Source organism: Protopterus annectens, chromosome 9.part0 (genome assembly GCF_019279795.1).
Source record: "Protopterus annectens isolate FY-2018-M chromosome 9.part0, PAN1.0, whole genome shotgun sequence".
Classification (NCBI taxonomy): Eukaryota; Metazoa; Chordata; order Ceratodontiformes; family Protopteridae; genus Protopterus; species Protopterus annectens.
In genome coordinates, this window is record NC_056743.1 from 95,732,582 (window position 1) to 95,757,135 (window position 24,554).

Genomic DNA, 24,554 nt, shown 5'->3' on the forward strand with positions numbered 1-24,554 from the left:
GAGGGGTAGGGATCCGACTTACTTTTCCTCAGATTGGACCTTGCCTTTTGGAGCTTTGGCGTGGCTGAGCTTGGCTCTTACCTTAGTCTAGGATATTTTTTCATTGGAATGCAGAGGACCCTCAGCTCAGATGGCTTTTTCATCGGCTCCATGGAGTTCCTCGGATCAGAGGCAGAGACCATTTGAGGTCATGAGGAGAGCTTTGACTGCTTCTCAGTCAAGGGTGCAATCTTCCCAGGATCAACTTTCCCATCCCCTAACGGTGCCTTATGCCTGTCATTCACCCCTTCCACAGGGACAGCAGGATCCTAAGCCTCAGGATGTCCCCAAGGAGACTCCCATCCTCTTCCAAAACTTCTCCAGATTATCCTACTGAAGAAGTCCTTCAGAACAGAACCTGTACGAGAAAGCATGTTGACTCCCCAGAGGAGTCCATCACCACAGATACTGACCTCGATGAGGCTGATGGATCCCCATGGTCTCCTTCTGAGGATGTCTCTTTTGGAAACATTCTAGAAATGTTAAAACAGAGAGGTGACTGGGACTCCAACACCCCTTCAACAGAGGAGTCAGTATACCTGAAGGCTTTTGGGTCACACCCTTCCACCTCTTGGATGATCCCACCTTCCGATGAACTTATTGAGTTAATCTCTTGGAAGGCATGGGAGATCCCAGACATCACTGATCCTACCCTGAGGAGGCCAAATAAGTATGTCACTTCACTCCCTGACAAAAAGTTTTTTACTAACAGAGTTGTGGTAGATGCAATGGTCGTGGCAGCAGCGACTAAACAGGAACTTTTGGAGACCAGCTCCACTATTCATCCTCCTAATAAAGATTCTAGGATGATGGATAGATATGGGAAGCGCAATTTTCTCTTGGCTGCCTTTACTTTGCAGCCTAGTAAAATGCATCAAATAATTCAGTGAGTGCAAAGGGATCTGCTGAAGGAACTGTCACATAACCTACAAGGAACTGTGGCTGATGAGGCAGCAGGTAAAGTAGCCTCTCAGCTCACCACCCTAAAATCAGTTTTTAATGCCTCAATGAGGCTTATTGCTTGTGCAGCGGATGGAACGAGTAGAACTGCAGGTTCAGGTATCTTTAGTACGAGGCAGGCCTGAATGTGACTGAGAGTTTGCTCAGCCCTTCAGATCTGCCATAGTAGTACATTTTTCCACTCTGACCAGATCTTATCCCACAGGTCAAAAAGGGAGCCGAAAGATGTGGTTCCAGGAATATCAACGGTCTTCCCAGGATACACGGTGAAAGTTCCCCAGAGGCAGAGGAGGGAGCAATAATGGAAGACACTGCTCTTGTGGCAGGGGGGCCCTCAAAATCAGGGCTGCAGAGATTCCTTCTTTGGCAATCCCTTTCAGCACTCCTGAAAGGTGGCCAGATTGCTCACCTCTGGAGGCAATGAGCGGTTGGATGTCTCTGCACCTACAGACCTGGCTACACATTACATACTACAAATAGGTCCATCAGGTAAAATATCTAGAGGTTACTTCATCCTCTTCGCCCATCCCCTTCCTCAAAACAAAAGAATCCCAGATGTGCCACTCAGTCAATGGGATCAAGCAACCAAAGAAGTACAAAAGTTTCTAGACAAAAAGGAGTCATCCAAGAAGTCCCCTCAGCCCAACAAGGATTCGGAACTTACTCAAGATTCTTTTTGGTGCCAAAGAAAACAGGGGACTGGAGACCAATTCTGGATATCAGTAATCTAAACAAGTCAATCAAAAAGAGCAAGTTCCAAATGGTCACTTCACAGTCTATACTTCCTTTTCTAGGAAAAGACGATTGGATGTGCTCGATAGACCTTCAGAATGTGTACTAACATATAAAAATGGACAGGCGTTCCAGAAGGCATCTGTGTTTCCAGCTGGGAGTCTGTCATTACCAGTTTTGAGCTCTGCCCTTCGGTCTCATTACAGCCCCCAGAGTGTTCACCAAATGCATGGCAGTTGTTGCGACTCACTTCAGATGTCAAGGATTCTGAGTGTTTCCATACCTAGACGACTGGCTCCCGACTGCTACGGCCAAGCATCAATTCTTAAGGGCAAGAGAAACCACTACAAAGCTTTGCTCTTTTCTAGGAATCACCATAAATTTCAAGAAATCTGCTCTAGAACCCCGTCAAAATTTGATTTTCAGAGGAGCACACTTAATTACAAGAAAAATGATTCATTGAGAAGTCAGATCAAGGTCCTTATTCTCAAGAAAACAGCATCTGCAAAATTAGTACTTCTAGTCTTGGGAACAATGGCAGCTTCAATAGTACTGGTACCGCTAGCCCGCCTTCATATGCGAATCCTGCAATGGTTGTTGCCAACCCGATTGGTGCTTTCTAGAACTACCAATGTCTCACAAGACCTTGATTACTGATGTGTGCAGGAAGGATCTTCATTGGTGGATTTATTCCGATCAAGTCAGTCAAGGTTGTCTGTTTGTACCCTGTCAGCCCCAGGCCACGGTGACCACAGATGCCTCCCAGATTGGGGGGGGGTGCATTATCTGGGAGGGACAGTCCAAGGCAGCTGGTTCCCCCATGAGGCCATGTACATGTTCTAGAGATGAGAGCAGTGCTTCTAGCGTTGCAAGCCTTTCAAGACTCTCTTCCTAGGGGAACAGTAGTAGTCCAGTCAAACAACATGTTGGTAGTCTGGTACATCAACAAACAGGGAGGAACCAGATCTTCTCCCCCTTTGTCGGGAATCCCTCCAAGTTTGGCAATGGGCGATATCTTCCAACCACTTTCTGATAGTGATGCACATTCCTGGGAAATCCAACATTACAGCGGATAAGCTCAGCAGGGCAGTTCTGATGTCTCATGAGTGGTCCCTCAAACAAGAAGTTGTGGAAAAGATTTTCCAGAAATGGGGTTAGCCTTGCTGCGATCTCTTTGCATCACCCATGAACAGCAAATGCAGAAGCTACTTTACCCTAATCCCCCCTCAGGGGGAATCACTGAGGGATGCACTGGTACATGACTGGCCCCTGGGACTTCTATATGCTTATCCTGCAGCTCCCTTGATTCCCATTGATTCCCAAAGTGTTACAGAAACCAAGTATGTCGAAAAGAACAATCATACTCATTGCCAATTACTGCCCCGACAGATATGGTTTCCCTTTCTTTGGCCTCATCTTCAGGAAGTTCCATGGATTTTGGGCCCAGTTCCAGACCTTTCACATCCGCAAGAGATAGTTCTTCCGGACTTGAAAAATCTGAAGTTGTGACAGCATGGCTATTCAGATTCTAGTGATAATCCAGGCATCCACTTATCTTCTCCAGTGAAACACATTTTGCTCTCTTCAAGTAAATCTTCCACACAAAAACTTTACAAAAGCAAGTGGAAAAGTTTTGTCGCGTGAGCCATGGAAAATAATGTTGATCGTTTTACTGTTCCACTTCACTTCATTCTGGAATTTCTAGTGAATTTTTTAACGAAGGTGCTGCTACACAGTTACTGTAAGAGTTCAGTTACCTGTGATTTCTAATCATCTAGGAGAGAATGGTTCTCCTATCATGGCCCATAAGCTTTGTAAAACCTTTTTAAAAGGAATTTTGTTGCTTAAACCACCTTATAAAAGTCCTTCTGCTCCCTGGGATTTGAATTTTGTATTATCTCTTATGACTCTTTCTCTAAGCCTTCAGCAAATTGTGATTTAAAATTCTTGGCTTGTTAAACTATTTTTCTGGTGGCTATTAAAGAAGGGTATCTGAATTACAAGCATTATCTGTAAAGCCACCCTATTTGCTTTTTCATAAGGACAGAGTTTCATTACAAACTAAACCCTTCCTTTCTTCCCAAAGTAGTCTCTGAGACTAATCTTAGTCAATCCATTGAACTTTTTTCCGAATTTCCAAAACCAAGGAGAATATCTGTTACACTTGTTAGATGTTTACAGACAATTGCGTTTTTACTTGCACAGAACAAAGGATTTCATGAAAACAGATCAGTTGTTTGTTTTCTTTTCTGAAACAAGAAAAGGCTTGCCAGTTTCCAAAGTTACCTTGTCAAAATGGCTTTCTGATTGTTTATTTTTGGTTTTATAAACAAAACTGATAAAATTTCCTACACCAGTCAAAGCACATTCTATTAGAGCTTTGGCTGCCTCTTCTGCTTTTCTGGCCATAAAATCCTTGCATAATACTTGCGCAGCAGCCATATGGTCAAATCCCCATACTTTTATTACTCATTACAAAGTGGATTTGGCCTCCAGGGGTAGAGCTTCATTTAGATCAGTGGTTCTGAGGAAAATTTTCCTGTGAGCCACCCAAGATTCAGGTTGCTAGTGACGCTGTCCCATATGTGAGAATAAAGGTAAGATTGACAACAACAGAAAGAAGTTATGTACTTACCATAACATTCCATGTGTATTATTCATCTCCATCTTTATTCTCACAACCCTACCACCAGCCCCCTTCCTAGACTCCTGGAAGAAGAGGTGATACAAAATGAGGCCTTTGTTATTTGAAATTTTCTTTAAGTTCTTAAAATAGTGCTATTTCTGTCTTCTTTTATAAAACCACTGGCTATTTTATTGGGCAAACAAGATCTGAGGTAATGGAGAGGTGCATTCTGGGAAGGGTAGAAAGCCCAAGAGCTTAGTTGGAGGCCACAAGCTTCTGCATAAGGCTGAGATGGATCCAATGGATTGGATCTGACCCCATACGTGAGAATAAAGGTGGGGATGGATGGCACACATGGAATGTTATGGTAACTAGTAGTTAAACAGTCTTTGCAGCTATCAAGCTGTGTGTTTTCTTCCCAAACACCCAGAAGTTAGAAGTAATTCATTCCTTAGCTATGCATATGCAGATAAGATACTCCCTAAATAAAATCAAAAATATCAAAACCTCATATCACTTACTTGTATCCTTTACTATGTGTGTTTTTTTCCCAAACACCCAGAACAAGGTAGAAATAATTATTCATTCCTTAGCTATGCATATGCTGACAAGATAGTACCTAGGTAAAATCAAAAATATCAAAACCTCATATCAGTTACTTTTTCCTTTGCAATCAGAATCCAGATCAGTTTGGAAACTGTTTTTCATGTTTTTTTTTAGGTGGCTCATCTCATTTTAATGTGCTACTCCCATTGTGGAAAGAAGTTGAAGGGACTGTGAAAGCACAAAACACAAGGAGTACAGCAAGCACTGGAGCTTGTCTGAGGAGATTGTACAAGCTACTTTAGAGGCAGCTACCTGTTCATCAGTCCACACATTTATCAAGCACTTCAGCTTACAGCTGACTTTCGGGCTAGAGCTGTTTGCAGATGCCATATGGCAGGGCTTGTTGCAGCCCTACCCTACCAGCCTAACCATTTCTGCAGCCTAAGTTCTTGTGTAAAGGAACACTACAGCAGTGATCTGAACAAAGATCATAATTCAGTTTTGTAAGAACAGGTGTATGACATTTCAGTGAGATGTCATAACACTGCACTCAATTATTCAATTCTCAAAAGATTGAAAAAGAAAGCAGCTGATGTTATGTAGTCCAATCTCGCCTACATTCTTACCCTTGGGTTCGGAGCCGAACCTCGGCTCCAACTCAGCCATACTCTAGCTCGAAGTCTTCAATTGGCTCGTGGCTAAGAGGTATCCCATGCTGTAACACACCTATCCCCAGATCTCCTTTGCCGCTCATGTAGCTCCGACGTGGTCTCACTCCTGGTCGTTGCTAAGTATAATTTTTCGATTTATTTCTCAATGTTGTAGCTCCAAAAGCTATTTTCATAGCTGGTGTGTGTGTATTGCTTCTGCTGGTTGTGTGGCCTGTTCTGTTGGCCCTTTTTATCTTGGTATCCCGTTCCTTTTTTGGTGTCTACGAGCTAGGCCCGTTTCAGTTAGAGGACCTAGTCCTCCTCTGTATTTTTGTAGTATACCCGTTAGCTGGTTTTGTTGTGTGCCTGTTCTGGTGTTTTTTTTCCCCCCTGCTTATTCCCTGGGCTAGGCCCGTTTAACTTAGAGGACCTAGTCCTCCTTGTGGTCATCCCGTGGTCTCTAGACCATTTTCATTTAGAGGCTATAGTTTCCCGCGCTCTATCGTTGGTTATTTTGGTGAAGGTGTCCCTATTTTCCCTGTGTGTGTGTTTTTTTCTGTCAGTATGTCCAAGGATTCTAAAGAGCACAAGCCTTCAGTCTTTAAACAGTGTGTGAAATGTAATAATAAGGTGTCATTGACTGTTGGGCACTCAGTGTGCGTGTATTGCTTGGAGGATATTCATCTCCAAGAATCCTGCTTGTTTTGCCACACTTTCAGTCCCCGTGTGCTGAAAGAGAGGAAGAACAAGCTTATTTTAAAAGGATTGCTGAAACCTTCCTTTAGATCCTCTCCTTCCAAACCGGACAAAAAAAAAACAGACAAAAAAATCCTCAAAGAAACACTCTCCGGCTCTGTCAGTTTCCTTGGAGCAGCCAGAGAAAATCACCAGAACTATAGTTGCTTCTTTGGCTCCACTGGCTTTGTGGCCGACAGAAGGCAGCACATCTGTTATGTCAACATTGGCTGCCAGTCTCTTGGAGCCGGTGACAGATCTTCCAGTTTGGAGCCGGTCCCCAGTTTTTCGACCGGTTCTCTGACTCACAGGTCTCCCTCTGCAGGGAGATCCAGATCCCCACCCGTACCCTCTAGGTCCTCTAGGACTCTTTCCGATGACTATGTCGATAGAGTGGTGAAGAAACTGCTCCAGTCATCGGTGCTGGCTAAATTGCTTTCGGCTCCGACCCAGTCGGCGCAGGAGCCCATCATCCCTTCATCTTTGGCTGTTCCTCCTCTGAGCCTTTCTTCAGAGCCAGAGCTGTCTGTTCCGTCGAATGCCGTGAGGTCAGTTCCACTAGCCCCTTCTGGCATCTCGGCTCCGATCTCCGCTCCGACCCCGTTGGCGCTGTTCGCGGAGTCCAGGATTCACAGTTCACTGGTCGGACCCAAGAGGGAGATCTCGGATCGATCTTCATCGGCTCCTAGCCTTCCTCTCGGTGCTTTGGCTCGGGTGAGCGTGGGCCCGGTGTCGGCTTCAGACCTCAGCTCTGAGGGCTACTACCATATTTTCCATAATTAGTCGACCTTCGGTGCCGGGGGGGGGGTCAGCTTTCGAGGTCATGAGGAGTGTGCTGGCCAGGTCGTCAGCTGCATCTTACGGCACCAACACTCTTCCCCCTCCAGCACCGATATCAGTCTCAGATCACCCTGTATCCAGGGACAGCGGAGACCAAAGGCCTCAGGATACCTCCATGAGTGGTCTCCAACTTTGAGGCCTCCCCAAAGTTTTTACCTGAGGAGCCCCCCAGAAAGAATGTGTGCAAGAGGAAGCACATGGTCTCCCAAGATAAGTCTCTCACATCTGACACTGAACTTGAGGAGTCAGAGGGGTCCCCCAAGTCGTCTTCTGACAATATCTCTTTCTTAGATATCCTGGAAATATTGAGAGAGAGAGGCAGCTGGCCCTCCAGAGCCCCTTCTAAGGAGTCTGTGTTCCTGAAGGCCTTTGGGTCTCAACCCTCTGCCTCTTGGATTTCTCCCCCATTTGACGAGCTCCTGGACCTCGTTTGTCAAAAGGTGTGGGAAACTCCAGGCACTGTGGAACCAGTCCCTAGGAGACCCAACAAGTTTTTGTCTTCTCCCGCTGACAGAGAATTTCTTACGAAAGGCGTTCCAGTAGATGCCATGGTGGTGGCAGCAGCCACCAAGAAGGAAATTGCAGAAACTTCATCTACCGTCCATCCCCCTAACAGGGAGTCTAGGGCAATGGACAGGTATGAGAAGCGTGTGTTCTCTTCAGCGGCCTTTACACTGCGGTCGCTGAACTATTTGTCGCATTTTACATGGCTCCATAGAAATCTCCTAAAAGAGCTGGGAGATTCTCTACAGGGTAACATTTCTGATGCTGTGGCTCAGAAGGTCAATGCTCAGATGTCTACCCTAAATTTTGTTACCAACTCCTCCACGAGGCTGATCTTTTACACAGCTGACAGAGCGAGCAGGGCTGCGGGTTCCGGTGTCTCTCTTAGGAGACACTCCTGCATGCGCCTGTGCAACTTCGCGGAGGCTTTCAAGTCTACTTTCACCAATGCCCCCTTTGACGGTTCATCCTTATTTAGAACCAAGGTGAAGGACACTCTCCCGAGCTGCAAGCAGGAAGGAAAAACCCTGTCTGCCATGGGAGTAATTTTTCCATGCCTTCTAGACCTTACCCTAAGGGTCAGAAGGGTGGAACAATGTGGTTCATAAAGTCACAGAGGTTTTTTTCACGACGCACAGAGTGATTCCCCCTCCAGAGGCAAAGGAGGGAGTGGAAATTCAGGTAGACACCACCCTAGAGGCAGAGGAGGCCCATGTAACCAGGGGGACTGCAATTCCTTTCATGGTTCTCCCTACCAGTGCTCCTGAGGGCAGGCCCAACTGTGCATCTCTGGAGCCAGTCGGGGGTCACATTTCTCTATACCCAGAAGCCTGGCGAGACATCACCCAAGACAAGTGGGTATTAGAGATAATTTCCAGAGGTTATCATATTCCCCTTCTTTCTTATCCCCTCCAAACAAAAGAATCCCAGATGTTCCACCCAGTCAAAGGGATTCCTCAACTTTAGAAGTACAAAAGTTGATGTCAAAGGGAGCCATCCAGCCTGTCCCCTCAGACCAAGTAGGATTAGGGACTTACTCCATATTCTTTTTGGTGCCGAAAAGAACAGGGGACCTGAGACCCATCTTGGATCTCAGCCATTTGAACCTTCATGTAAAGAAGTCCAAGTTCCGCATGGTCACGTTACAGTCAATTTTCCCATTATTAGGTAAAGATGTGTGGATGTGCTCCATCGACCTCAAGGATGCTTACTACCATATCAAGATGGACAGGGCATCCAGAAGTCACTTATGCTTCCGGCTGAGAGCCAGTCATTTTCAGTTTTGCGCCCTGCCCTTTGGTCTCACCACAGCCCCCTGGGTGTTCACCAGTGCATGGCAGTGGTAACGGCTCACTTGAGACATCAGGGATTCCAAGTGTTTCTGTATCTGGACGACTGGCTCCTGTCTGCCACCACCAGGCATCTACTGCTACAGACCAGGGACGCCGCTATTGCGCTTTCCAAAAGTCTGGGAATTACTCTGAATTGGGAAAAGTCTGCCTTGTTGCCCTTGCAGCGTGTTACCTTTATCGGTGCCGAATTAGACACGGTGCTCATGAGGGCCTTCCGACCAGAAGAGAGAATTCAGGTTTTACAGCAGCAGGTCTACGCTTTGCTACCATTGAAGAAGGTCAAGGCAAAAGTGGTCCTCAAGTTATTAGGGACCATGGCTGCCACGATTATGCTAGTTCTTCTTGCGAGACTACACATGAGGCTTCTTCAGTGGCTACTTTTTGCCCAATGTTTTTTACAGTATCTCCCACTCTCCTAACTTATTCTTATTACAGACAAGTGCAAGCAGGATCTGAGCTGGTGGCTTCAGACCAGCAATCTCAACGCAGGCATGCCTTTTGTTCTTCCTTCTCCAGTTGCCACAGTGACCACGGATGCCTCCCAGATTGGGTGGGTGGGGCATTATCTCAGCAGGACAGTCCAAGGCACGTGGCAAGAGCACGAGACCCATTTGCATATCAATGTCTTGGAGATGAGAGCAGTGCTATTACCGTTGCAAGCATTTCAGGGCTTTCTTCCTCATGGGACAATTGCAGTCCACTCAGACAGCAACATGTCATTGGTATGGTATCTGAACAAACAGGGAGGAACCAGGTCGTATCCCCTTTGCAGAAAGGCACTTCGAGTGTGGCAGTGGGCAGTATCTTCCTGATGCTTTCTAGTGGCAATGCACATACCGGGGAAGTCCATCATGATTGCTGACAGGCTGAGCGGAGCTATTCTGATGCCTCACGAGTGGCCCTTGAACAAACAAGTGGCGGAACGGATTTTCCGCAGATGGGGTCAGCCTTGCTGCGATCTATTTGCCAGCCCTCTCAATGCCAAATGCAGTAGCTACATCACCCTTATCCCCCCAAAGGGGGAGGCACCCAGGGATGCTCTAGTTCATGATTGGCCCGCCGGTCTTCTCTATGCCTTCCCGCCAGTCCCCCTGATAACGAAGCTTATTCAGAAAGCACAATCCTTGGGAAGCAAGATGATACTGATTGCACCACACTGGCCTCATAAGATTTGTTTTCCTTTTCTCCACCCTTATCTAATGGACGATCCATGGATTCTGGACCCAGAGCCAGATCTGTTGACTCATATGTCAGGGCAGTTCCATCCCTCCATTCAGACCCTCAAGTTGACAGCATGGCTGCTCTAATTCCATCCCTAGTCAAGCTTCATGATTTTTCCCCGGAGGTAGTTCATGTTCTGTCTTCTTCCCATAAGCCTTCTACTAGGGAGATTTATTCCAGTAAGTGGAAGAGATTCCCCATTTGGGCTCATGAAAGGCAGATTGATCCCTGTACAGTTACCATTTCATCAGTTTTAGAATTTCTTTCTCAACTGTTCAGCCAGGGATCAGCTGCGGCAACTGTCAAAGTGCAGTTGGCAGCCATTTCTACTTTTCATGTTGCTAAGGAACCCAGTCTAATGGCGCACAGGCTTTGTAGGGCTTTTCTGAAAGGGACTATGCTACTTCGACCTCCAGTCTTTGATCCTGTAATGCCATGGGACCTCAGTTTTGTGTTACAGCGACTTACCTCACCTCCTTTTGAGCCCGCAACAACTTGTGACATTCAATTTTTGTCTTGGAAGACAATCTTTTTTGATAGCCATCACTTCGCTAGGCAGGTCTCTGAACTCAAAGCTTTATCGGTTCGGCCCCCTTACTTGATATTTCACAAGGATAGAGTTTCTCTAAGACCTAATCCTTCCTTTATGCCTGGTTGCTTCGGTTATCAACCTCAACCAGTCCATTGAGCTGCCTGTATTTTTCCCTGAATTCTCTAACGGCAGAATTTAAGTTTCATCAGCTAGATGTTCACAGACAATTGCATTTCTGTTTACATAGAACTAAAGATATTAGGAAATCAGATCAACTCTTTGTCTCGTTCTCAGAGAATAGACTTGGGGCTCCAGTTTTTAAAGTAACTCTGTCCAGATGGATTTCTAGTTGCATTTCCTTCATTTATACTTCAAATGGCAAGGAATTACTCTTTAAAGTGAAGGCTCATTCTACACGATCAGTGTCTACCTCTACTGCTTTTCAGTCTAGGATGTCTATGGATGATATATGTGCTGCAGCCACATGGGCATCACCTCACACCTTCATTAGTCAATACAAACTGGATCTGATATCTAGAGGCAGATCTTCCTTTGGTTCCACAGTGCTCAGGAGTATTCTCCAGTGAACCACCCAAGGTTTAAGTGCTAGGGATGCTGTCCCAAGGGTAAGAATGTAGGCGAGATTGGACTACATAACATCAAGAAGTTATGTACTCACCATAATGTTTGACGTATGTAGTCCATCTGGCCTCACATTCTTACTAACCCACCCACCTACCCCCTTCCTGGAGGACCTAGATGTTTAGTCTCTGTTTTCAGCACTCCTTTTTGATTAGTTGGGTTGGTTCTTCCTCTCAGCGTGTTGGTGTGTGTGTATGTGAGCTTGCAGCAAACAAGATCTGGGGATAGGCGCTTTGCAGCATGGGATACCTCTTAGCCACAAGCCAGTTGAAGACTTTGAGCTAGAGTATGGCTGGGCCAACTCAGAGATCACACTATAGTGGGGAAAGGGCAAAAATTTGCCACTCCCTGCTGTATCTCAGTCTTGACAGAATAGGCTGGTACAGGTCCATCAGATGATTTTCGATCACCTATTGTGGCTTTTCCTTATGTCTGTATCCTCCAAGAACTTGATATAATAGTAGCTGTTCAGGTAGATAACTGTTGCAGTACTGGTTCCTTCCCACCATCCTTTTTTCTTTTCTTGGGCATACTGGGCTGGGGTGAGGTACCCCAGCCCTATGCTCTTACCCATTTAGTCTCCCCTCTCTGGGTTTCTGGCCTGATCTGGTCTGGATAGCTTTGGGGTAACCTTGTTTCTCCAAGTCTTTAATCCAGGGAGTGTACCTCTGTGCTCTTGTTTGGATAGAATCCTTAGTACCTTTCTTAGGGGCTAGCAAGGTCGTTACTCTGTGGTAATCCTGGACAGGAAAGCTCTAATATTCTGACATTCCTGGTTGTCCATCTTACCAGGAGGGGGAAGGGCACTGAGCTTTGGCAGTTGGGCTGGATGGTAGGCTTTCTGTGGCTGAATTCCCAGTAAAGATTACAGCAACATGATTTACTCCAACATCTACTGTTGTGGCAAGTTTTTCATAGTTGTACTTTCTCTATACTCAAGGATGTTTTATATAAACCTAAACAGGCGACCTATTTGATCCAGGTATGAAGAAATTATTTCCCATTTTTATTAGTGAAGTAATTAGGAGACATATGCACAATACCGGTTCTTGTATGCATGGTAGTTGTAAGTAACATGCTACTGCTTTTGTTTGTATATATTAGCAGAGATAAAAGTACAGTGTGCGCAAACCACTGCACAGAGTACAATTCAGTTTAATGTGTGAAGCAGAAATTTCCTGTAATGTTCAGAATAAAGACACAGGTTTACCCCTAAAAGGTTTGCTATCCTTAGTTGTTTAACTGTTGTATAAATATGCTGTTTTTAGCCAGTCTTTGTTTAGTAGCAGCTAAGATATTTACTGTCTTCTCTCCGTGGTTTTCCATTTCTCTTCTCTTACTTTGCAGGACTCCTTACCAGAAAAGCTGGAAAGATATGAGAAGAGCATAAAGGAGTTTGATGAGTTTGTGGAAATGTTGCAGTAAAAGAAGTAGACTGCAACAAGATTATTTATTGTCCATGCTGACATGGTGAAAACGACAGGGAAGAGGTGTTTGATGATAGACTAGAAGAAATGGACTTTTTACCACTGCACAAAATACTGACATTTTTTCCAGTCTAGCAATACAGCACTGAGTTATTTATTTCTGTTGTCAATATTTTACAGCAGATGTATGAATGATAATGGATTATCTCTGCCATCTGTTACTTGGGTCTGATTGTCTATAGAATATAAATATGTATATTAAATCAAGATGATAATCATTCACTTTCCTGCATTACTGTGTGAAACCATTTGCCAGCACTGTCTTATCTTTGAGAACATCCATCCTAACAGACAACCAAGATGATAAAGTACCCCTTCTAAAGCTCAGATACTACAGTCTTAAGTGCCATACTGTCATAAGTGTTTTGTTCCTGAAGTTGCAGTTTACTTCTGTCTCAACCACTGTAAAAAAATATATATGTATACCACTTAAGGGAGTCTAACCTTGTCATAAATACTGGATTGAGGGTTCTTACGATTTTCTAATCTCAGATCTAAACAGTTTCCAAGTCAATGACTTTGGTGGTTAGGTTCATTTTTTGGTAGGTATGTTCTTCTGAATCTGCACATTTTGTGGTGGTTTCCTAATCTGAGCATTGAGAGAGAATGAGCACACAAATAACCTTAGGACTTCAGTGAGATTTTTAACCTGGAACTCTTCTACTTTCATACAAACTGTCCTTTTGGTTATACCTGCCAGTGTCCTGTTACTTTTAGAATGCATCTGCCTGTTGGTACAGCAGTAGGTATAACATCTAAGGTATGTATATCTTGTGTATGGTACACCATCACATCATTTGGTATTCAATTAGAAGAATGTGTTCCGTAAAACACCTGCCTAGAATTGGAAGGACTGCAATACATACTTCTTACTGACCCAAGGGAATGTCTCTATAAATAAGAGAAGTGCCGGATGCTAATGTTGCACACAAAGAGAGATCATTCTGGTGTACATAAACAGCACCACATTTATTGCCTACCCTGGGAAAGACATGGCTGGCTAACTTGAACAGACTGAACTTGCAGGCTATACATAACAGTGTGTGGTACAGGCCTCAGCTGTGCAACCTTTGCATTGTCAGGGGAGGCCCTCCACAGCTGTTTGTGATTAATTAGTGGTAGCGACATTTTCATATTGGTTAGAGAATGTATTTTGTGACAACAGATGGTGTAGTCTAGACTATGTACAAACCATCTTCAGTCTGTTAGTAACTGCATAAGTGCCTTTATCAAAACAGAAACTGTTAATGAATACATGGCAGTGTACTATCAGCAGTCTGTACTTTCATGTTTTATTTTTATTAGTTTAAACATGCTTTATGCAATTTTCATACATAACCAATGCACCTAAGTCTAAGTTGCAAACCATCGTAAATACTGAAACATGACAAAATATATATATTTGCAAGTAAAATAACTAAGAGATGAAACTGAACCCACCCCATCACACAAATACACCTCATAAGCATAACCTCCCCCTTAACATTGCTTGTATTCCCTGATTGCTATTGTACAGTACATCTGAGAAACAAACATGGACACTGCAGTTTACAGGCCCATACCTAACTTAAGACTGCGGTGGTGGTGCTCCGGTAGCATTGTCGCCTCACAGACGTTGCCTGTTCGATTCTCAGAGCGTCTTCTGTGTGGTGACATGCGTGAACGGGTGTTCCTTCGTTGAAGGTTGTGCCTTAGGCCTGGCAAGCCAGCACGTAAAACTCTACTGCCAATCATTAGTGGTGGTGGTGCTGTGGTAGCATTGTCGCCTCACAGACGTTGCCTGTTCGATTCTCAGAGCGTCTTCTGTGTGGTGACATGCATGAACGGGTGTTCCTTCGTTGAAGGTTGTGCGTTAGGCCCGGCAAGCCAGTACGTAAAACTCTACTGCCAATCATTAGCAGACTGGAGTTCCGCTGTGGCGACCCCTAACCGGGAAAAGCCGAAAGACACAAACAAACCTAACTTAAGACTACACGGTTGATTCCTTTTCTTTTTGTTTTTCAAATGGTTCTTCCAGATGACAGTACTTGTTTAACTAAGTTTTAATATGATAAAGAACTGAAGTAGGTATTTTTGTGCTCACAGATTGCTCAAAAGTTTGCTGCGTCATCTTGCAGAAATGGCAGAGCTAGGTCATTATGATACGTTAAAATTTCTGATGCAGACATTCAGCAGTTCTACATCTGTCAGTTCAAATGTCAAATAGTTTGTACCAAGATGATGATTAAAAAAAGGTGTTTGTTAGATCTCATAGTTGTTTGATAAACAAGCCCCATATATCTGTTTGACATGAGATGTCAAAGGAAAACTTCGCTGTGTGTTGCAGTTAACGTTATCCAGGAATTATTATTTTCTCCCTTTTTTAAATTTATCCAAGATGTTTGGGTTTCTAATATCATGACTGGAATGGACCCCATTAAGTCAAAGTATGATTAAAGTTGATGAAATTAGTACTGTTTCAGTCCTTGATATTAGCCAGAAGTGTTCTTCATAGCACCTGCAATATGCCCAGAATTGACACCTTCTGCAATTCATACAGAGTTACATGTATTGTAACATATCTAAATATGACTGTATATTCTTTTTTATGAGAACCATTGTTCCTACTACTATTGGAACTGTCTGTGTGTCCTTCTTCCACATTGCCCTTGTTTCTGCCTGCAAATCCTGGTATTTTATTACTTTCTTTGTTCCCATATGAAAGAGCAAGGGATGGCACAGAATGAAGTTAAGAATATGACACAGAAAGATTTGTTTGAACTTTCTGTAGAATGCCCACAAGAAACTGAAAACACTGGGTGTAGCAATTTTAATGATCAATGCTACTTTTGTCTTCTTTTCCGGGACTGGTATATCTGCTTTTCTAGCATCTGCTTTTTGAACTGTTGGTAACAGTTGATCCCATGTGATACAGACTTCTTCATTTTCTATAATATTTTGTGGCTCATGTTTCCAATGCTTCTCATCTATTTCAGTATTATAACGTTTGCACAATCCCCAATACAACAGTCTTGCCACATTATGACTTTCAGTATACAGGCCTTCTGCCATTAGTGTGTCACACCCAGCAAGACGTACGACTGTTTCCAGTTCTGTTTTACAAAACCTGCATTTGTTTTCACCAATATGTTCGATGGATTTTGTAAACCAATGTATACGTAGTCCACTGTCTTGGGCCGCCAATATTAACCTTTCGTCTTTTGGTGAAAATTCATCTCTCTGTAAACAGCCCTGTGTTAAATCCTGATGAACATGAAGTGGTTCCAGGAGTCTTCTGTACTTGCAACTATATTTATACATTTTCCATATTTCTTGACTTCTCATCTGATCATTCACCTTATATTCCTTCTTTTCTTTTTTAGCACATTCAGTTGCTGCCTGATTTTTATCTACTTTTGGTTTGATTTCCATTCCCACTTGACACCGATATGCTTCTGCTAAACTAACCAGGAAAGTCATCTTAGACTTGTTCTTCTCATGTTTTAAAACTTTCTCTATGTTTGGATCTTGTGGGGCCAGCAAATATGTATGCAATCATTTGGTTCGATTGCAGATGTTCTTAGTGTTTCACTGTTGCAGTCATCACACTTGGGTTATCCTGCCAGGGGTAGCCATCAATGGGCCCGAATACCAGAGGCTTAATATTTCTGCGTCAGTTGCTGTCGCTCCAGGACAGACATCTGGTCATCAGAGGTATAAAATCAGGCAGCCAACGCCATTACATTAGTCTTTCTTGCCAAGGAGCCCGAAGCAGCAGCAGTCCACATGAGTGCCGGTCAGCCACTACCTGAGTTTTCATTTCTAAACTGAAGTTGAAGTCTTCTAAAGCTAAGTACCCCATTGGGGATCCTTTTTTCTTACTCTAACAGAAAAAGTTAATTGTCTTGCCTGTGGAAAGCAAATACCACACCGAGACTTCCATTCTTACTGCATCACCCGTTTAGGCCCAGACCTCTACGTCCCTCGCTGTCACTTTTGTGCTTTGTTCAATGCCAGAACTATACATCGTCGGGCCCTTATTCTAGCTAAATATTTTCGCTCTTAGTCCTCATATTCCGATATGGCTTCAGTAAGCCATCTGCCTACCGATCTTCCGAAAAAAAAAATATAAGGATAAAGACAGAGACAGACCACACAGGTCCAAAACTACTGACAACACTTCCATTAAGCTAGTCATCAGTTCTCTGGTCCTCAGTGAGGTGCTTTTGCAGCCCCTGATGCCCACTTCTGTAGATTCGAGGCTGCTACCGAGACCTGTTCAGAGTCCCATTTGCCATGAGACTCTTCTTCAACTAAAGATCCTGTGGATGTCTCTACCTTGGATGGGTCTGGAGCCACTGAGCAGGCACCGGCTTCTGAGGAAGTTCTTTGCACTGCCAATACTTGACACAAACTGATGACTTCTTTCACGTCTTCAGTTCTTTCTAAAACTACAGAGTTTCTAAGGCCCAGGGTACGAACTACACCTAAAAAAACGACATCCCCGGCTCAGGCACCTGCTTCCATGCCTCAATCTCAAATGCTTAACATGGCAGTAGGCTACCCCTTCCAAAAAAAAGAGAGACTTGTCCCAGTAGTTTTACCTGAACAGGAGTCTGATGACTCTGAGGTTCTGAATATGAAGGCATGCAACCCCTCTCTGCTTATGAGGATTCTGATGCAGAGGAATCCATTCCTTCTGCCTCTCCTCCTGAGGATTTTTCATTTGGTGAAACCCCTACATACATTAAGGGAGCATTTCCAATGGGAATGTCTGGACTATCCTCAGTCAAAAAAGAGACTCAGGGAATTCTTAGACTTACCACAGCACAGACCTTTAGCCATTCTTCCTGTCTTGGATTGTGAATGATGTTTTTATGGAATCCAGTTTAATTCCTGACACCCTTTCTCCTGCCCCCAGGAAACCTGATGGGTACTAGAGTCCCTGACTCTCACAAATTCCTTTTCAAAAATCCTACTGCTGACCCAGAGGTCATCTCCCAAGGACCAAAAGGAATTAAAGCAACCTCAGCTAAGAATCCCACCCCCTCAGACACGGATTCTCGAGCTTTAGACAGATGGGGTAAAAAAAAAGTATACACCGCTGCAACTCTTGCTATTAGAGCACTAAATTGTCAGTTCCACATGCTGAAATATCAGTAGCATACCATGGAACTCCTCAAACAAAAAATATCTTCCTTTCATGCTTGTGCAGAAAGTAAAGAATTACAAGAGCTTATGCATTCTGCAAGCCAAGTTACTTAAAGCACACCTTGCAATGTGGCTTTGATACTGTAGAAGCATCTTGCAGGGCAGCTGTCACTGGTTCTGTTGTTCGAAGGCATGCTTGGCTTAAGGAACAGACCTTGCCAGACCATATCAAATCAAAATTATTGTACACACCATTACAAAGACAATTTCTTTGGCACCAAGGCAGAAGAGGTCTTAACAAAGATGGAAGAAAAAGCTAAATCTATGCAGACAATTAAAGACTTTTTACAGGTCCATCCTCTACGGTTCAGTAGGCATTGCCCCTCCAAGCACTGGTGCTTTCCAGCCCCCTCCAGGCCAGCTCAGCCAAGACCCAGGGGAAGCAGTCCCAGTGAATGCAGAGATCTAAGCAGTGGAGTTCCTCCTCTTCAATAACAGGGAGTGCTAAGCCACCCCCTTATGGTAAGAACTCACAATGACTTTACACCGCCACCGCTTACCTCTGCCCACCTACTTGTGCGCCTAGGAGGAAAACTCTCCGTCCATGAAAACAACTGGGCCTCTTATTACCGATGACCTATGTGTCCTCAACATAGTGTCCCAGGGATACAAATTTTATTTCCACACACTGCCAACCCCAAAAGGGTTCCCAGATCTTCCTCCAAACCAGTGGGCGGAGGCCAAAAAGCAAGTCCATTCCCTGCTTTCCAGGAGGGCAATACAGCATGTTCCTGCATACCAGATAAGCTAAGGTTTCTATTCCAGACTCTTCCTGGTACCCAGAAAAGAAGGCACCTGGCACACTGTCCTCAGTCTATCCATTCTGAACACCTTTCTGGTGATACCAGAATTCAAAATGCTCACCCCTCCAGCAGCTTCTTCCTATGCTTTCCAAGGATGCTTGGTTAGCCACCCTAGACCTAAAAGAGGCCTACCTACACATCCCAATCAGGGAATCTTCTACGTTTCAGGGCAGGATCTATGCACTTTCAGTTCTCTGCGCTTCCCTTTGGCTTATCCACTGCTCCCAGAGTTTTCACAAAATACCTGGCTCCAGCCATTGCTTTTTGCAGACAAGGAAATATTCAAATTTACCCCTACTTAGACAATTGCCTGATTCAGGCAGACAGGAAAAGCTGTTACAGCACCTGACCTTTGTAAAGGACCTACTGACTTCCCTGGGGTATACTATTAACAAAAAGAAATCAAAACTAGTCCCCACACAAAAAACTGTACTCCTGGGAGCAAGCCTGGCCACAGCATCCCAGATGGCATTCCTTACGCCAGAAAAACAAGCCTACCTGACAGGCTACTTCTTTCAGCTAACCACTAGAACCCAGTTATCAGCAAGGAAAATGCTGCAAGGTATAGGGTTCATGGCATCCTACATTCTACTCATTCCATATGCCAGACTGCATACCAGGAAACTACAGTGGTACCTAAAAAGCTTTAGTTTCCAGGTCTTGAGAGTGTTGACAAAGTACAGTTTTGTACCTACCATAAATGTAGATGTTCGAAGATCCACATTGCTGCAGTCCACTTGGTTGGAGTGAACAGTCGTCTCGGTCTCCCGAATATCAGTATTAGGGCTGACGCCGGTCAAGGGGCGCATAGCATACGGACATCAGGGATCGCAAAGGTACAAATGCGCATGACCCTCCACACTTTCAGTGCCCCAGTCTAGATGTCAGGAAGACCCTAAACAGAAAGGTCAAAACCAAAAACAAACAACCAACCACCGCAAAACGCCATAAACAAAAACACAATATTCACAATATTTACAATCAACCTTTAAACACCACAACCCTTTACACTAAAGGGGAGGGAGGGAGGGAAGGGAGGGAGGGACTGCAGCATCTTCAATGTGGAACATGGTAGGTGCAGTATGGTACAAACTGTACTAACTATTCTTCTCATCTCACATTGCTGCAGTCCTTACAGTAGGGAAGAATCCCAAAGCAGAGGTAAAGGAGGAAGGCAAACTAAAAAGCAGTAGAAATTGCCTGCTGCCCTGCAGTGGCAGAACAGCACCAAAATTCTAGATAGAGAGATAAGTGGTATATGCACTGAACTAGAAAAAGTATGCCTAATACTCCCTTACTAATAATAAAATTAAAAACTGCTGTGCCCTTGGCAAGCTGTAGTGGTATAGTAGCCCCATCCCCAGTGGGAATCTCCTTAATCTGAAGGGGAAACCCATGCAAATAATAACCCAATCCATAGAAAAACAATGAAATAGTTTGTTTTGGTTTCAGGGCTCCCTGAGAACCCAAAAAAATGAACAAATAACTGCTGAGACCTGCTGAACCCTTAGTCAACTGTTCAAATAAACAAATAACTGCCTGTGTAATATAAAATCTTTTAATCTTTTTTTTTTTATTTTATTTTTTAGGTTAAAGTAAACAAAATGAATGGTTTGGTTTAAAAGCCACACTAGAACAAAACTTTTTTAGGCATCTTAAGGGTTTTAAAGCCAAGATAGATACCTCCTTATGGAAAAAGGAAGGCAGGCTCAACATAAAGGGGCCTGTAATTCAAAACCCTTCTTCTCAAGTGCATGGCCAACAAAAAAATCTCCATTCCATGATAAATATTTCAACTCAGCAGTCGCTGCAGGCAAAAAAGGTTGAGTGAGTTTGCCAACACAAAATTGAAATCCCAAGCAGGGAGTGGAGCTCAGCCCGGGGGTCTAATCTTTTTGCCTTCTAAAAAATTCTTAAACGAAGATGAGAAAACAAAGGTGGGTCACAGTCATAGTGGAGCAGAAATTGCTGCATGATGAACCTAGTAAGAGAAAGGACAAACCCATCCCAGTAACTCCAGTGAGCTTTGAAGAGACACTCTTAAAGTAGGCAGTCAAACATCAAAATCAATCGCTGTAAAAAAAAATAAAAATCCTTCCATTTATCATTCCACATCTTTCCTTCCCTTCTCAAATCTTCTTTCAAAATAACAAACAAACTTGCTGTGACTGTGAGTCCCCTCCAGAAAACAAACAAAATATGCCAGGCTGTTGGGAAGAGAGTGAAGTTTGACATTGGACAAAGAATAATTCTCCTGAGTGCAGCAGTGAAGGAATCGAAGCAAAAGGCCATGGCCCGCACCAGACCCAGAGTAATGGGAATGGTGCTGTCGGGGCCAGGGAGCTCCTATCAAAGTCATAGCTTGTCTCCTTGTCTTGTCTTCAGGAGAGGCTTTGGGAGGGGAGCAGAGGTGGGCAGGTAAACACACATACAGGTCAATTGAAAGGAGAAGCAACCACTTTCCATCCTGGAGGAAAAACCTTTTTTGAAACTTTCAAGGCATGAGGTGGTAGTTTAGGGTGGGAAAGCTTAACAGGTAGTTCTCTGGATGTGAAATCCTGACTGTTCACAGGCTAAATACATGAGGGTCCAATTTCCACTTGGGGATCCACTTAATGTCTGCTTTGGACATCTGTGCTCAGTTAAACTGTCCTGCAGATACAGAAACCTTGCCCAGTTTCTAAACTGAGAGCAGAGAACACAAAATCCCACAAAATCATTGCCCTGGATGTAAATGTGTTCCCCTGACTTGCCTGTTGTGCACATGCACCCACATGTTGTTTGCCTTGTCTGTTAGAACCAACACCTGCCCTGGAAGAAGTAAATCCATAATGCATGCCCACAATAACCCTCGCTAACATCCTCAATATGTAGATGTTGAAGTCTATTAGGCCACCATCAAGATACCCACTTTATATTTAGATGAGCTCCTGCTTGTCCCCAAGCTGAGTCTGAGGAATCTGTCCATTACGGGTCGACTACTTTTTCTCTGGCCTGTCCTTAGTGACATTTGTGAGCCCTCATTCAAAGATTCCTTTGAATGAGCCTTTAGGTATGTTAGACCACACAGTATGACAGTTTTGGTTGTGTGGCAACATTTTGTTTGTATGATAGCTTCTCATGAGAGCAGTGGCTCATAGAAGCACCAACATTGAAGATGCCCACTACCAAGATTTTTGAAGGACTGAGGCATGAGGACGTTGGGATGCTGTAGCAATTGATGCAGAGACAGAGAAAGATGCTTTCCTTCTGGTCTGTCAAAAGGCCATCTGGGATGCTCAGTCTCACATTTTGAAAGCACATACTCTGAGGGGAATCTAGTAAATCTGAGGGAATCATACAGAATACCCCAGGCATCACATGCACTGTAATCGATAGTGTAAATGATGATAGTGTTCATCTTTCAGTTCATAGAAAATCAGGGCATCGCCAGAATAAGGATAGAATGAGATAAGAAAGAAGTCAGCTTTTCCTTGAAACTGAGCCAGAACTCGCGTCCAAATATGCCATAGATAACTTTCCTGCTCGAGCAGAGAGAAGCTAATGGGCAGTCTCAGAGAACTGTGGCAGAGATACTATGCTAGATATGCCAGATAGGGCAATGAAGACTGATAACCTTGAGATCCAGAGCTCCTCCAGTGCCAGAGAGCCAGCAGAGGTAAAAGCTAGAACAACAAGGTGTCCAAGCCTTTGGGAACTAGACAAGTAACCAGGATAGATCAGATAAGAATTGAGGCCCACGCAGGGCAGAATGATCAAACTGTGAAGCACTTGTAGAATAAACAAGCGAGGAAATTTCTCTGGCAGAGAATTCTCCAAAGTATGCCGGAATTGCTTGAGCCTTTGAAAGGAGAATAAAGTGAGCTCTAGTCTTTGTTGAGGGACGAGCAGGAATATCCGCCCTGAAAGGTGGCAGAGTATGGAAATAAAGTTCATAACCTATTGTCAAGTATCCAATACGGCATGCCTCTGGGCAAGTAAAAGGTAGTTGCAAGAAAAAGAAAATTGTGGCTTCCCCTGGGTGCTAGGCATCAAGAAAAGAAGATCGGCTGAAAAGGTAGTAGGTTGGGCCTGCTGGCCAAAGACTTGGCCCTCTGCTCACCAAGAATGATCTGGCCAAGATTGTTCTAGGTCTAAAGGAGAAATATAAGAGAATACTACCACATCTAGATTCACCCTGCACTGAACCTCATAAGTGCTACTTGGCCCAAAACTTAGAGCTCCAATTCCTGCTAAACTTCTGCCTAGAGCCACTTGCAGACTGCTCTACAGGTGAACCAGCACTGTCCCTCATTTTCTTCAAGAGGGACAAACTACATCTCTGAACTCAAAACTATCAGAAATAAATGAGCATCCAAAGCTTTTGTCTAATTTGTTTCAACCCATTTTCTGCCACCTCAGCTAGGCGCAGCCAGACTGTAAAAACCACATGTAAGCCAATTAGACCACTTACAGCAGAATTCAAACCCACCAGTGCAGAAATGCTTACTCGGTGCCTTCCCAGCCAGAGCTTGCTCTTCTTGGCTCTTACCAGAGGGCCTATCCTATGAGCATTAGCCTTTTGAGCAACTCAAAAGAAGATAGTAAAGTTAACAGAACCCACATAGAATTTCTTCAGCCACTATATCTTAAGGTGGAAGAAGTATAGACTTTCTTTCACAATCTATCATTTGACTCATGCCTCTTTGACTGACAGTTTTGATTTTTTCCTAAGAGGCCTTGACACCCTATAAATGAGCCCCTGTTTATGGGCAATAAGTATCTACTCTTCTCAAGCATATTATGAGCCTCAGGCACCTTGTAATACCTATTAAGTTTGAGCAGGGAGCAAGAATCAGGATTAAGGTGCAAACAAAACACATTTTCACAACATCCAGAATCCTAAAGACCTATGTAGGCCCAGGTTGGGTAAAGCAAAAATTCCAAATGCTCTAGCCTGGAATCAAGAAAGTCCCTCACATCCCACTTAGGAATGTAAAATCTTCCAAGATGGAGTGAAGAAAAGAAAAATCCAGAAGGAGGATCTGGAAGTAAGGAGGAATCATCTGCAAGGACTTCAGAATAAGTGAGAAGGAAAGATACTTGTCGAAGACTCTGAAATCCACTCTGCCTGCTCAAACTCCCCAAAAAAGGTTCTCCTCTAGGATCCCCTGGGGAGGCAAAGAACCAAGTTGTGCTTCTTGGAAATCTTCTGCCATTAAATCTTTAGTCACACCAACACATGAACTAGTTGGGAAGCCTGGACACCAACAGAAACCTAAACCTTGGCCTGCCTCTGAGAAGCCTCTTTAAGGAGAGGCTTCTTGGGCCTAACCACCCTACAACCCGAGTAGCAACAGTAGCCCCTTCAGCCTCTTCTGCCTCACAGACTGTCCTGAGAGGCCAGGAGGAGTAATAACAAAGTTAGGAGGGGAGAAAACTTCCTTCCGGACGCTTCAATCGAACCACCCTCTTCCTCTGCAGAACTCTTCACCAACACGGATCTAATTTTCTGCCTGTTTCCGGGCGGTTTGCTGGCACCGCTTCCCTTAAGCTAACCCGGCACAATCAGGCATCTTATAATTACACCGCTCCTTCTAATACTGTCCTGGCACCAAACGTGCTCGCTAATAACTCACTTTATTGAATGTTTGCAATAAAACTTTGTCTCCAACCTTGCTCACAAGGAAACAAGGGCCACAAGGAGTATGATCTT

At 44.1% G+C, this 24,554-nt stretch overlaps 1 protein-coding gene across 2 annotated transcripts in view; it reads left to right on the forward strand.

Moving 5' to 3' along the window:
- The window catches only part of ATG13 (autophagy related 13), a 1,186,869-nt gene extending 1,173,785 nt beyond the window's left edge, over positions 1 to 13,084 (forward strand). For both annotated transcript variants that reach the window (XM_044082606.1, XM_044082607.1), the window contains one exon: positions 12,727 to 13,084. In XM_044082606.1, coding sequence (XP_043938541.1) covers positions 12,727 to 12,804 — 78 coding nt within the window. In that variant the 3' untranslated portion in view covers positions 12,805 to 13,084. The remainder of the gene's footprint in view (positions 1 to 12,726) is intronic.
- The last annotated feature ends 11,470 nt before the right edge of the window (positions 13,085 to 24,554 follow it).